The 16,165-nt window shown below is 37.8% G+C and overlaps 1 protein-coding gene across 1 annotated transcript; it reads left to right on the top strand.

Moving 5' to 3' along the window:
• The first annotated feature begins 459 nt into the window (after positions 1-459).
• On the top strand, positions 460-8,797 carry LOC139951542 (uncharacterized). Its single transcript, XM_071950474.1, has 3 exons — positions 460-1,171; positions 4,166-4,572; positions 5,198-8,797. The coding sequence occupies exons 1-3, from the start codon at positions 672-674 to the stop codon at positions 5,404-5,406; spliced, it is 1,116 nt and encodes a 371-aa protein (XP_071806575.1). The 5' UTR covers positions 460-671; the 3' UTR covers positions 5,407-8,797.
• The last annotated feature ends 7,368 nt before the right edge of the window (positions 8,798-16,165 follow it).

The following is a 16,165-nucleotide window of genomic DNA, read 5'->3' as shown; positions in this document are numbered from 1 at the left end:
GATGGCTTTAAGGTTTGTAGGTCAGCTCAAGGTCGCACGTACCGCTATCTAGGTCAATGTCAACAATCGGGTAAAAAAACATATTCATGATATGCACGGATGGCGACGTCATAATGAATATTCAGTTTTTGAGCATGTATTCAACGCATGCTGTTTATTTCTCGCACGGTTTTTAAACTAAACTTGTATAAGTCCCGCGGTATTTTACGTAACCAAAATTACGCGTATTTATGTTAAATATTATTAAAAACTGTAACAACACGCATAAAACTAAATAGTAAAAAAAGACATCTGTCGGTAAGGGCAAACATTGTTTAAATTGATTGAAAACTAAATTTATTTGTAAAGACACAATTAGTGAAAGTAAAACAAGTAGTAGTACAAGTTTATTAATATCGTGCGGTCCGCATGCGTTTTGCTTTTTTAATTGTATGATAATTTTTTGCAGTGTCACCGTCGTGTTTTTGTGAAGATCGCGATCGTGTGTGTGATGTGTGAATTTGTTGAAAATATGATGAAACGGTTTCATCATAAACCTCAATATGTTGAGGGAATGGAACAGTTGGTGGCAAAAATCTCTGACGAGACGACCTGGCAAAGAATAAGATCACTTCGAGAACTAGGTTGGTGATTTTAAAAGACACAATTTAAGTATATTTATTTCGTGTGCTATGTGCCGATTGCGTTTCGTAATGGCCCACCGGAGAGGCGACCCAACCACGGCCGGTGAAGACGCCGTCGAACAGCTCGCCAAAGCGTCGTTGTCTCGCAAGCAGTTGACGGAGTTTCCGGACCATGAATTTACCGGACAAGAAGACAAAGTAAACATCATTGATTTGAGTCGAAATTCTCTCACCTCCATACCACAAACTATTCACATTTACACGAATATAGTCGATTTGGACATCAGTAACAACAGGATTACGGAAATCCCCGGAGAAATTGTTGGATTGACAAATCTACGAACATTGAACTGTAAAAATAACCAACTTAAAACTGATTCGCTGCCGAAAGATTTCGGTGATTTCACTGCATTAGAGACGGTGAATTTTGGAGGAAATCTCATGTTGGATTTCCCTATGCAACTCGCCGAAATCACGTCGTTGAAAGCTATTCATCTCGGTGGAAACAGAATTCGGCAAGTTCCACCTGAAATAAAAAATCTCTCCAGGTGAGTTGTGAAATGTTTTTTATTATTATTCTTTTTTTTGATGGTGAGACAAGTTTTCTGTTAAAATAAAACATAAACATGATATTTGTGATATTAATTGTTACTAGTGAATACAAAACTATAATCTTATCACATTGGCCCTAACTCTGGCGCTGTACTCCTTTATTTAATTAAGTTTATTTAATTAAAAATAATTTTGACATTTTGGGTTCTTTGGTAATGGTCCGAACAAATTAATTGCAGATGTCAACAATTTTGTAGAGGAGAACAGGTCTGTAGGGATTTAACCGTTACCCTCTTTCTATCATCTCGGCTGTCGGGAAGATGGTGGGTTCAGCCTAGGCCCTAGTTGCGATAACGTAACCCTCCTGCTCGCCTGGCGGCCGTCTGGAGTAGGGTTACATTATCGCAACTAGGTTCAGCCATGGTTAGCCCACCTTGTTGAGCTGTTAATGGCTCCGCTTTTAACATTGGTCTCATCACTGTCACCATTACAGGTGACAGTGATGAGACCGATGTTAAAAGAGCAGAGCCATTAACACTGTTATAACAGCTCAACAAGGTGGGCTAAGCCATGGTCACCTACTCCTCCTAGAACTATGATGTTCATTACGACGCTATCAACTCAACATTTCATCGTGGAGAGGATAGCGGAATAAACCATAGTTCTAGGAGTAGGTTCAGCCCTGGAGCGTTTTTTTTTTTTCCCGACTGCAGATTCTAAAATTCAGAAGAAACTGTACAGCGCCCCAGTAAGCAGTTGAATACTGGTTCTGAATCTGATATTGTAATTGTACTGTTGTATTGTAATCACTGTTCAAGTTCAAGGAAAGAAGAAGAAGAAATTAATAACTAATCATCGAAAGAAGAATGAATAAATAGGCCCAAGTTTTTCATTGAAAAGCTGGTTTATTCACTTTTATTAAAATGAAAGTTCCATTCACTATTAAATTTTTTCAAGGAAAGAAGGAGAAATAGGCCCATGTTCTTCAATGATACATCCTTGTTTATTTACTTTCCTCAATGAAATGAAAGTTTTCTTCACTATTCAAGGAAAGAAGAAGAAATGGGCCCAAGTTCTTGATGGAGACACTGGTTTATTCAGTTTCAATGAAATGAAAGTTTCATTCACTGTTGCTTTCATCAAAAGAAAAAGAACAATACAGGCCAAATTTCTTCAAGGAGACAACTGCTTTTGTTAACTTTCAATGAACTGAAAGTTTCATTCACTATTCAAAGGAATAAATAGTTTATAAAAAGAAAAATATGCAAAAGTTCTTCACTGAGACGATGGTTTATTCACTTTCAATATAACAAAAGTTTCATTCACTTATTTCAACATGTTCAAAGGCATGAAAATAAATAGCAAAAGTACTTCAATGAGACACTGGTTTCACTATTCAAGAAAAGGAGAAGAAGGAACAGGCCAAAGTTCTTCAATGGGACACTGGTTTATTCACTTTCAATGAGAATGAAAGTTTCATTCAACTTACTTAAAACTTTTAAAGGAAGAAGAACTAGCCAAGTTCTTCAATGGGACACTGGTTTAGATACTCACTTCCTATGAAATGAAAGTTTCATTCACTTACTATTCAAAGGAAGAAGAGGAAATAGGCCGAAGTTCTTCACTGAGACGCTGGTTTATTCACTTTCAATGAAATAAAGGTTTCATTAAGTTATTTCAAAGGAAGAAAAAAATAATAAAAAATAACAGAAGTTCTTCAATGAAATTACCGGTAGTTTATTCACTTTCAATGAAAGAAAGTTTAAATGAAATTAAAGTTTCATTCATTTAATTCAAAAGAAGAAGAAGAAGAAATAACAAAAGTTCTTCAAATGAGATTAGTTTATTTACTTTCAATGGAATGAAAGTTTCAATGAAATGAAAGTTTCATTCACTTACATTCAAAGAAAGAAGAAGAAGAGAGAAATAGGCCCAAGTATTTCAATGAGACACTGGGATAAGTCTAAGATGAGTGCATAATGCCCCATGGGCAGCAGATGAAGAGGAGCTGTTCTCTTCCGCTGTCCATTCGGGACAGAAAGCAAAGTGCTTCTTAATGACTTCCTTTCCAAGCTTAGTGACTATAAGGGTTGAAACCTAAGCCCTGTTTGCCATCTAAGGGGTACTCTCAGAAATTACAGGTGTCTTTAGGGGTGTGTGTGTGGCTTGGGGGGTGGGGGGGGGGTGACAGACAGAAAAGTAATTTAAATTGAAAAACATCTTAGAGGAGACTTAGAAGAAAAAACAAAAGATTAGATTTATAAGTTGTGCCCAGAGAAAGATGTTTGAAAAAGCCTGCCCTCTGTTTCAGTTTAACAGACTAACCCAGTAGGCTCCGCCCACGACGCATGTGTGAGCAAGAACACGTGGGGCTCTCCAATGCCTTTCTGCACAACTCTGCCGCGCGCACCAAGCATGCGCGCACGCATGTCGGACCTTAGTGTCGGACCTTTGTTGCGTTGTGATTGGTCAATACGCAATGGGGTAGAGCTTAATGGATCGGTCTATTTGTCATCCAAAACCACAGTGGATGACATTATTATACAGTAGGAGGGTTGACTGTGTACATGTACATGATAATACATACCACAGTGCAGGTCTAAGTAGTGGCGTACAATGTAGTTCCGTTCAAAATTGCAGTGGTTGATACTAAATAGTTACATAGTAACACTACAGTAGGACATGTACATGTAGGGGGTTGAATGTGTACTGTGCTGCACTTAATCATAGTGGAGGCAAGCATAGTTTTATTTATTCAAAATGAGAAGTGTTGATAAATGGTCAGACAGTAGGAGGGTTGAAGGCCTTGTACTTAATGGTTAATTTCTTGGTGCCCTTGAAATGCTCTGCAAACTAACAATTTCCTCAGGGTGCCCTTTTTACCAAGGAGAAAACGCCTTGGTGCCCTTGCCCTTTTAAAAAAACGGAGAAAACATGTACAGGCCAGATAATTTATGGACATATTTTGTTTTCTCTCATCCACTTTGCAGTCTTGAGTACCTGTACCTAGGGGGCAACCAGCTGACGAGCATCCCAGTAGAAATCGGTCTCCTCCAAAGTCTGAAGTGTCTTAGCCTGTGTGATAACCGCATCGAAATGGTACCTCCCGAACTTATCAACCTCCGACAACTCAAGTCGCTCAGTCTACACAACAATCGCATCACCACACTGCCGCCCCAGATCATCTCCCTGGGGGAGCTATGCGAGTTGAGTTTGCGTGGGAACCCGTTGGTCGTACGCTTTGTGCGCGACTTGACGTGGAAGCCACCGACGCTCTTGGAGCTGTCCGGACGTGTTATTAAAAATCGAGGGATTCCGTACACGCTGGAAGACCTGCCTTCAAGTTTGATTGAGTACCTGAACTCGGCGAGACATTGTTTGAATCCCAAATGCTCAGGTATGGAGGACTAAAACTAAAAATAAAAGAATGAAAATGTTTTACAATACACCGCGGTAATGTGAAGCACTGTATGCTCAGCAATTTCCAATTTCTTAGTAACAAACAATCCACAAACATTTGTCTTGGGTAAAATTCAAACCCATGCCCTTTGTCTTTCTAGAACTGATTTCTAAAGTATAGTCCAGCGAGATTGCCTGGTAGCTAGGGGCAGTCCAAATATGTATATTTAAGGAGCAGGTACTGCGTCTGTTTTCTGATGCAAATTTGCATGTAACATCTAAAAAAATTGTATCTATTAAAAACAATACGAAGGAAGCAGTACAAATGAAAAACTTTGTTTGTAATGTTTGGCCGACCTGACCAACATACTGACCAGAAGCAAACACAGTTGCGGTGACCGCTCCTTTTCTGTTCTGGACCCCAGGTTATGGAACAGTCTACCTAACAACATCAGACAATCCCCTACATGTACAAAATAGATTTTTAAGACGTCACTCAAATCTCGCCTGATTACAAGAGCTTACTGTACGGCGCCATGAGCAATGGTCGTTGGTATGGTGCAATATTACGATTGATTGATGGTCCCCATTTTAAAATAAGTTTTCTTTTATCCAATCCACAGATGTGTATTTCAGCTCCCATGTCGAGCACATCAAATTTGTAGATTTCTGCGGTAAATATCGACTGCCACTACTACAGTATCTCTGCTCACCAAACTGTTCATCAAGCAGTGGCTACAGCAGCAGCAACTACACCAGCAGCAGCGATACAGAGTCGGAAGACGAGGGAATGGTGCCTTCTAATAAGATGAAGAAAGTGCTGTTAGGATGAGTGGCGCCATTTTCCCGATGGTCGTTTCTATCCTCGTCGCTATGCATGTCGTCCTTGGACAATCATGGGGCCCAAATTCATTGAGCTGCTGAGCACAAAGAGTTTGAGTAGCTAAGCACAATTGTCATACCCTCCTTCAACAATCCTCCCCCCCCCCCCCCAAGGAAAAAAAAAGATTTGTGAACTGTTTTGGTATGATGATACGCTACTGCATGTCAAATGTTGACAATTTGATATAGTTTTGTAAACTTCTGATATGGGCCCAAATTCATGCATGGATGTTGAGCTGCTTAGCACAGAATGTAGCTAAGCGCAATTGTCAAACCCTCCTTCGACGACCCTCCCCAAGGAAAAAACGGTGTGTGAACAGTTTTTGTATGATACATTTACTGCATGTCAAATGCGCAATGAAATTTGAAATTTGATATAGTTAAAAGGCATCCTGATCTGGGCCCAAAATCATAGAGCTGCTAAGCACAAAGAGTAGCTAAGCACAAGTTTCTTCTCTCCTCCACGCTATGCATGTCCTCCTTCAACAATGCTGGGCCCAATTTCATAGAGCTGCTTAAGCACAAAATTTTGCTTAAGCAAAAAATTCATTGTTTAGTAAAATCAGATTACCGGCTTAAGACTCCACTCAATTGTTATGCTAAGTAAACAACAGCTAAATACTAGTCATAAGCAATGTATATGGCATGAAATTTTGGCCAGTAACATGTGTAAAATCAGCGAGCTATTTTCGTGCTTAAGCAAATTTTTTGCTTAAGCAGCTCTATGAAATTGGCCCCTGGAGCCCCAAGAAAAGAAAAAAAGAGCTGTGAATGTTTTTGCATGATACAAGTACACGTACTGCGTGTCAATGCCCAATGAAATATTTTGGGCCCAAATTCATACATGGTAAAGAGCTGGGGCCAATTTCATAGAGCTGCTTAAGCAAAAAATTTGCTTAAGCACGAAAATAGCTCGCTTATTTTACACATGTTACTGGCCAAAATTTCCTGCCATATACATTGCTTATGACTAGTATTAAGCTGTTGTTTACTTAGCATTACAATTGAGTGGAGTCTTGGCCGGTAATCTGATTTTACTAAGCAATGAAATTTTTGCTTAAGCAAAAATTTTTGCTTAAGCAAAAATTTTTGCTTAAGCAGCTCTATGAAATTGGGCCCTGCTCAGCACAAAAAGTAACTACATGTAAGCAGAAACAAAATTATGCTTAAAGGCAACCTCAGGAACAACAATACAAACCCTCAATACTGATAATGGTATTGTGTGCTAAATATTGGTATTTTCAGAGCTGTATATTATTTATAAGAAAGAGACTCTTAAATTATGTGTTTCTGGGATGTGTAGTTTGCATTTTCGCTGGCTCAGTGCTAGATGGTCGTTGATAGCAAATTCATATTTTGTTATGATCACAAGTTTGGGTCATCTGTTGGTAAATAATCAAACAAATAAATGGTCATAAAAACTTGCACTTACAGCTGTTCAAAGAAATATGGCTATGATAATTTTCATTAAAAACAAAATTTTTGAGACTGAGAAACGATTCTTTCATGGATTTACGTTTGTACACCATCTATAGACATTGATGTAGTTTTTTTGTTTTTGACGACGGATGGTTCTGCGAGGGTAATGATGACGTTTGGCGTCATCTGCGTGCTAAATATTTATCCTTTCAAAGCTGTATTATTTATTAAAAGAAAGGCAAAACAAAGACAATTCTGTAATTCTGGGATGTGTTATTTACATTTCGTCTGCTCAGTGCTAGTCGGCTTTGAGGAAGACGTCCCTTAATTTCTACAACAGTCTTTGGGATGAATCTGCTTAAAAGGAGGGAGTCATTATTTCGTGGGGAGGCACGAGTTAATTAAATCCTATCATTCAGTTTTCGGTAAACATACCGGTTCTTGGAAAATTTCATCAACTTTTGTTGTCACATTGCAGGGAAATTGAGCTAGGGATAGTTTTTGTATGCATGTCAGTAATCATGCTTGATTTGACTGAGGCAATTAATTTTCTTGACTAGGCAGTATTTTATAGGAATATTTGAACTTTGTGATTTGTGACTTTTTATGCTGAAAACTACCAATAATACCATCACAGAACCATCTTATATCAGGGTTTAAAACAACGACCGTTTCACTTGGCATTCTTTTACTTTAACTCGTAAATGTATTTGCTAACTGCCTTGATGTTCCTGCTAACAATGGACTAAAGAGCCACAGGCCAGTGAATTTGGTTTAAGGCCAGTAAACTCACGACTTGACAAGTCTGACCTTCTTATATTTTCTGTACATAGTAAAGAGTATTTGTGATATATAAAAAAAAAATCATAGATTGAGATTTTTTTAAAAGAGCTTACTTTAGTGCGAATAAGTTTTGTTTTAAGTTTTTTTTTTTCACATAAAATTCTATCTAGAGTCAAATATTCTATCTATTGTATTCTTATTTTGAAAAAGTTTTTTTATTTTATTTAGTTATACTGTGTTGATCTGGTTCCATGATTAGTGCTCATGATAACTTGTGACGTTTCTCATTCCATAATGGAGCCAGACTGTACACTGTTAACCTGTTGTGGGAGGCATTTTCGAAACTATGGCTTGAGCTTTGACACTGGCCTGGGCTCTATCAGCCATTTTGGAATCATGTACATTCTGTATGGAACTCTGGAATGGTGGACAAAGCCAATGGTGAGATCCAATGGCAAAGCCGACGCTGCAGCCGGAGTTTTAAAATGACCTTTGGTTTCTTGCATTTTTTATACAACATAAACAAATGGAGAAGTTTGATCAAATTTATTTTAATACTGATTTGTTTATTTGGCATGAAGGCACTGGAGACCATTGGTAATTACTCAAAATAATTGTTGAGCATAAAACCTTTTTGATGGAGAGCTGTTGATAGTAACAAAACATTTTGAGAGACGGCTTCCTCTGAAGTACATAGTTTTCCCAGTCAAATAATAACGGACTTCAGGCCTGAAAGCACACAAACTCATACAACTTGCGAGCATGTTTTCCCCCAATTATTCGTGTTATTCTCTTACAACTTCAATGACCAATTTTCACATATCTGTTAATCGGGAAACACAAAGTGGGGATACTGGTCTTTGACAAATAAATTTTTTACCAAAAGTGAACCCTGTCTTTTCAAAATCTCAGTACATTTAGTAAATTGTTACTACATGAACATGTACATTGTGTACATGTGTACCAGCAAGCTAAATGAGCAAGCAATTGTAAATTTAATAAAATAATTTAATTGTTAATTTAATTTTGTAACTTAATGTACCAATTGGAGTGTAGTTAAAGATTTGTTTTTTTTTCTACTGCACATGGAACCTGATGAATAAAAAATAATAAAAACCACAACAAATGTTCAGGATAAACAGTTGTTAAGTTTGTGTGTATTTGATGTTAGCTGTCTATGCAACAATTGAACATAAATGTATAATAAGTTTAAAAGGCATGGTCCACTTCGTTGCCATGATAACATAAAAAAAAAAAAATTCTTGTTGTCTGTATGAATTTTGACAGAGGATCAAGAGACAGAAACGTACAAAACTTTTGAAAATACCTAGGACAATGTACAAAATACATTTAGCATGCAAAATTGTTTATACATGGCGGGTGGATAATAAATATGGTTTACAAGGTGGGGATCCCAGACCTTTTTTTGAAGTGTCTATAACTAAACCGCTTATTGTTGGCAGTTTTTGTTTTCGTGCAATGCCTCAAAATGGAAACTTGTACATTTAACTTTCTCGAATCTTTCTCAGAAATATGCAGCCAATCAAACCAGGAATACTGGGGCGATCCCAGTGCACTGGGTTATTTTATGTTTGTAGACATAACACACAGAACCAATGGCTTATGTCCCATCCGAAGGACGAAGCATCATGGTTTGTGTCTTGACACAGGTGTCACGACTCACTGGGATTCGAACCCACACTCAACTGATCAGAAACACCAAAGCTTGAGTCGGGTGCTCTTAACTGCTAGGCCAAGACACACCACATTGTATTCAGATGAAACTTTCACATGACACTTATTGTATTGTACCAGTCTTTATAATTTTACCTCTGAACATTATATGCACACACTAGGAGCAAGTTTGAGTGTGCACAGTGGTTTCAACCCAGGCTGGTGACAATTGGTTGACAACTGTGGTCGACCATTTTGAACCACCCTTGAGCTCATGGTTTATTCACTGGTCCCAACAGCATGTTCCATTCTAACATGTGTTAAACGCAGAGGGGAACCAGTGACACATAGCGAAAAGGCGGAAAGGTTGACTATACTTCCAAATGTGGTTCGATTGATAATAAGAATAATAATAACAATAATAATAATAATAATAATATCAAAGTCTTGTATAGCGCACGTATCTACCAAACAAGGTACTCAAGGCGCTGAGTATATATACAAACTTTCAGAATGATAGGCAATAATTGCAGTGATGAGACCCAATTATATTGAGTGCGTCACTGCGATGTACATTTTAGTAGTTTACCACGGGTCGACTATTATGTGCTCACTCAAACTTGCTTTAGGTTGACACAAACCCATCTATGGCCCTACAGGTCATAAAGGTGTGTGCCAAGGCATGTGTGGTACAGTGTCACATACATACATCAATCGAAACCACATCCACACAAAAACAGTCAAACATTAAAGGCACTGGATACCTTTGGTAATTGTCAAAGACCAGGGGTCGATTTCCCAAAGAGTTAGGACTCGTCTTATCATGAGTTAGGACGAGTAACTCGTCCTTAACTTAGGATTAATCTTAAGGTCTTCATGCTACAGTGCAGGGTTGGAACTCATCCTAAGTCCTAAGATTAATCTTGAGTTAAAGAAGTGTTTTGTGAAATGACGGCAGTATTTTCCCTTGGCGTATCCCATCATTTGTTCAAAATAACACTCTGTGAACATATTGACTCAATGTCGTCGAAGTTGCAAGAGAATAATGAAACAAACTAAAACTTGTTGCACAAATTGTTGTGCTTTCAGATGCTTAATACATGTAAAAGGCTTCAGGCTTCAACTACATCATTCTCAAAAACTACATTACTTCAGAGGGAGCAGTTTCTCACAAGGATTTATACTATCAACAGTTCCCTATTATTCGTTACCAAGTAAGTTTTTATGCTAACAATTGTTTTGAGTCCAAAAGTGCCCAGTGCCTTTAAGGTGATTCATTTGGCACTCTGTTGGGAACAGGCAAGGAACCAAGGTAGTTATACCTTAAAGGTGTTTTACAGGATTGGTTAAAAAAAAGTCTGAATTTAAGACTGATTATGAAGTTCATGATAACTAGAACCATTTTGTCTGTGAAATATTTCCCTCTGAATTAAAGTCGCATTGAAGAAAACACTATCTGAACACCCCCCCCCCCCAAAAAAAAAAAAAAAAAAAAAAACATGCAAAAGGGTAAGTTCTTATTGCAGTTAATTTTCAGAATCATTCCCAAGCTATAATACAGACCCTTTAAAGGGAAGGTACACTATTGGTAATTGTCAAAGACCAGTGTTCTCACTTGGTGTATCCCAACATATGCATATAAAATAACAAACCTGTGAAAATTTGAGCTCAATTGGTCATCGGAGTTGGGAGATAATGATGAAAGAAAAAACACCCTTGTTGGACGAATTTTTGTGCTTTCAGATAGGAATAAAAGACTTCTAGCTAGAAGTCTTTTATTATTTTAGTGAAAAATTACCTCTATTCCAAAATCTATGCTACTTCAGAGGGAGCCGTTTCTCACAATGTTTTGTACTATCAACAGCTCTCCAATGCTTGTTACCTAGTCAGTTTTTAAGTTAATATTTGTTTTGAGTAATTACCAAACGTGTACATGTACCTTCCCTTTAATGTAGGGCCGTGGGAACATGGGGGTGTTTTAATATAGAGCAGTCTCAATCCTGTAAATTACCGTTAAACTTCATTGTGAATCAGATCCCATGATCACCTGATCACAAGAAACTTCTCAGCAAAGTGAAAACCCAAAGTAATATACTCTCCCAGCATGGAAACCAAAACCACACTTAAAGGCAGTGGACACTATTGGTAATTATTTAAAATAATTATCACCATTAAACCTCACTTGGTAATGGGTAATGGGGAGAGGTTGGTAGTATAAAACATTGTGAGAAACAGCTCCCTCTGAAGTAACTTGGTTTTCAAGAAAGAAGTAATTTTCCACGAATTATTGATTTCGAGACCTCAGATTTAGAATTTGAGGTCTCGAAATCAAGCATCTGAAAGCACACAACTTTGTGTGACCATGGTGCGACAAGGGTGTTTTTTTCTTTCATAAGTATCTCGCAACTTCGACAACCAATTGAGCTCAAATTTTCACAGGTTTGTTATTTTATGCATATGTTGAGACACACCAAGTGAGAGACTGGTCTTTGACCAATAGTGTCCAGTGTCTTTAAACTTACTCATTGTGAATCAGATCCCATGATCACAAGAAACTTCTCAGCAAAATGAAAACCCAAAATAAGCATGGAAACCAAAACCACACCTAAATGGAAAGTATACCTTTGGTTATTAGAAATGTGATTGTTTTAATCCTTTTCTATATAAATGTAAATGTATACAATATAAATAAATTGTGTTTTGTTGCGAAAGTTGGCAGGATTTATTTAGTTAGATATTGCAGAAAGTCTCAAGCGAATATGTTCACGCAGGAATAACCTCTATTTATAATAGGAATACACAACCTGAAAAACATTTCTGACAGAATCTCTTCTCAGATTCAAATTTTGGGCATACAAACTGACATCTTTTGACATAACCACATTACTGTGTTTCTCAAAATTCCTTGGTACTATCAGAAAACGTTGTGTTGTGGGGATTCTGACTGTTTCCTGCAAATGTACCTCCATGCTGCTTCTAACCAAATTTTTTAATTAGTTTTAAAGGCAGTGGACACTATTGGTAACTGTCAAAGACCAGTCTTCTCACTTTGTGTAGCTCAACATATATGCATAAAATAACAATACTTTGAAAATTTGAGCTCAATTGGTCGCCGAAGATGTGAGATAATCCTGAAAGAAAAAACACCCTTGTCACACAAAGTTGTGTGCTTTCAGATGCTTGATTTCGCGACCTCAAATTTTAAATCTGAGGTCTCAAAATCAAAATTTGTGGAAAATTACTTCTTTCTTGAAAACTACATTACTTCAGCGGGAGCTGTTTCTCATAATGTTTTATACTATCAACCTCTCCCCATTACTGAGAAAGGTTTTATGATAATTATTTTGAGTAATTACCAATGGTGTCCACTGCCTTCAAAAAAGCAAACCAATACAGACTTGTAGCCTTTGGGATTTAGTCCTGCCGTTTGCTAAAACCTTGTCGAGATACAAGACGAATTAATGTTAACATTGGCTGATGCAACTTTATCGGTGTGTCGACCTAACTGTACATGCCATTGATTATGCTTGCACTCCCATCTTACCGAATGTTTTTATTGCCATTTTTTGTCAGAGTGATATTACCAAACGTATACATTTCCTCTAAAAAAGCAAACTAATACATAGCCCTCAGGATTAAGTCCAGCTGTTCAAAACCTAGAACAGACAAGATCAATTTATATAAACACTGGCTGACGCAACTTAATCGTTGTCTACCAGACTAGTGTCTACCGACCTACATGCAATTCTTGCATGCACATACTCTAGTCACTCATTATTTAATTATTCATAATAAGGGAGAGGTCAATGTCAGGGCACAGCAGCAGGTTGAGTTTAAAGGCAGGTAATTCTCAAAATAATTATTAGTATAAAACCTTTCTTGGTGACGAGTAATGGGAAGGTTGATGGTATAAAACATTGTGCGAAACAGCTCCCTCTGAAGTGCCATAGTTTTCGAGAAAGAAGTAATTTTCCACAGATTTGATTTTGAGACCTCAGATTTAGAACTTGAGGTCTAGAAATCAACCATCTAAACGCACACAACTTCATGTGACAAGGGTGTGTTTTTTCTTTCACTATTATCTCGCAAGTTCGATGATCGATTGAGCTCAAATTTTCACAGGTTTGTTATTTTATGCATATGTTGAGATACACCAAGTGAGAAGACTAGTCTTTGACGATTACTGATAGTGTCCAGTGCCTTTAAGCCCAATGTCTCACTGGCTATTCAAAGATAAATTTGTTGACAACATTTTCTTTGGCTGGTTTTATTTGTTTCCTACTCTTTCATCTTGAAATCCTTTCATTTGGGGAAAATGTGAGCGACAGCATAGTTATTGTTAAGGAAACACAACAAACAAATTTAACAGCATTATCATGGTGTTTTTAATGTTGATTAATGCGTGACAAATCATAGCCTAACCCAAAACGGTTAGAAAAATCCCATAGAAAGTTTCCCTTCACTGCTTAGGCCTATGTTACACTTATTTGCCTGTTCATAATTGGTGTGTTGTCATTTAGCCTTCGAGAAAGACTCTGCTAGGGTTGAAACGTAAGGCCATTAACTTTCTTTTTGCATTTTTGAAATAAACAAAACAATAATCAGTGCTGGAGTTTGCATTTGACATTTATTTTGTGTGATCACTGCACAAACCTACATGTATCTTTCTGAAAGTTTGTATACTCAGCGCCTTGAGTGCCTTGTTTGGTTGATTACGTGCGCTATATAAGACTTCGATATTAACTGAAAATTGTTCTACCTTGTAACTTGAGAATTGCATAGCTGCCAACATTTGCATCTTGCAACCATGGAGATTTTATACAACAATCAGGGAGATATTTAAATTTATATTCAACATAATACAGAAAAGGTTTCTACAACCAAGCAGGCCTTGGACTTCACTCTTGAAGGGACACAACAATGTCCCTCTGATAAGGGACATTCCTTTAGGAAAATGTCAATTTGTATTGGAGCTTTTGCAAAGGCGCAATCCAGAAGGGATATTTTCTAATGTGTTCATCAAAACATTGCAAGATTGGTTTATTTTCACTGGAAGGAACTCTCTGCAGAATCAGGGAGAGTTGGCAGCACTGGAATTGCTTTAAAGGCAGTGGACACTATTGGTAAATACTCAAAATAATTATTGGCATAAAACCTTACTTGGTGACAAGTAATGGGGAGAGGTTGATGGTATAAAACATTGTGAGAAACGGCTCCCTCTGAAGTGCCATAGCTTTAGAGGAAGACGCAATATTCCACGAATTTGATTTCGAGACATCATATTTAAACCTTGAGGTCTCGAAATCAACCATCTAAACGCACACAACTTCGTGTGACAAGGGTGTTTTTTTCTTTCATTATTATCTCGCAACTTCGATGACCAATTGAGCTCAAATTTTCACAGGTTTGTTATTTTAAGAATATGTTGAGATACACCAAATGTGAAGGCTAGTCTTTGACAATTACCAATAGTGTCCACTGCCTTTAAGATCTATGAGTAAAATGTGACCAAGTAATACAAGTAAAAAAAAGGTTTCCATAATAGGACAGGCCTTGATCTTCGCTCTTGAAGGAACACAAACATTTCCCTCTGATAAGGTACATTTCTTTCAGGAAAATGTCAATTTGTATTGGAGATTTTGGAAAGGGCAACATGCCGTGGGTTAATTTTGGAGGCCCAGTCCAGAAGGGATGTTTTCAAATGTGTTTATCAGAACATGGCATGATTGGTTTATTTTCAATGCAAGGAAGTCTACTGCAGAATCAGAGAGAGTCATCAGCTCTGGAATTGCTTTTAGATCTATGACAACCCTTTGTGAATAAAATGTAACCAAGTATTACGAGTAGGAAGTAGTTAATACTACAATGCAACCAATAGGGGTTGGTGCTGGTATTAAACTAATTGGTTACTACCAGCAAGGCTGGTGTCGCATGCAATTATGTCCTCCATGATATTCTATCCGGACTTTGCATATATAAATGCAACTTTGTCTGCCCGGACGCTGCTGCATATGCAGTTGTGTCCGCCCCCCATGCAGCTGTGTCCGCCCCCGTGCAAAACCGTCCTTGCAGTAAACTAAACGTCTTGGTCGACGGAACACGTTCGCCATTTTTTTACAAGCTAAGTGCATGTCATGAATGACATAAGAAATGTTTGGCCTTTGGTTATTTGCTGCAATCATAAAATAATTATGTGAATATTCATGCCACATATACGTAGGTTCAGTGCATGCACGCTCGCTTTCGCACGCACATACTGTACATGAACAGGCATGTACATGTCCGTCGGACGGTTTTTGCATAGCCCCGGACACGATTGCATATATGCAAAAGTGTCTGGAGCGGACAGTATTGCATGGCGGACACAATTGCATCTGACAACGGAGTAAGTATTCCATAGGTTCTTTCTTGCAACTTCGGTGACCAATTGAGCTCAAATTTTCACAGATTTGTTATTTTATGCACATGTTGGGATACACCAAGTGAGAAGACTGGTCTTTGACAATAACCGACATGGCTGAGAGTCTGATGTCTGATCCCTTTAAATTGTTTCAAATATTTCAAGGATAGTTTTTCTGATTGATATTTATTTATTTAATAATTCATGTTGTGAAACAAAGGTTTTCTCAAAAATTAACATAACCACTACTTTTACCAAGAGCCCCATAAGAGAACACAATGAAGAAATTTTAGTTTTAGATGTGGGAAGAAAACCCCGGAGAATTATTCCAGGGAAAACCCACACAATCAGGTACTGACTGGAGGCAACAAATTTGATTGCCTCTATGCCCCCAGGGCCCAATTTCATGGCTCTGCTTACCGTAAGGACAGAA

This window comes from Asterias amurensis, chromosome 19 (assembly GCF_032118995.1).
Source record: "Asterias amurensis chromosome 19, ASM3211899v1".
Taxonomy (NCBI): domain Eukaryota; kingdom Metazoa; phylum Echinodermata; class Asteroidea; order Forcipulatida; family Asteriidae; genus Asterias; species Asterias amurensis.
This window is presented reverse-complemented; position numbering and strand designations above follow the sequence as displayed.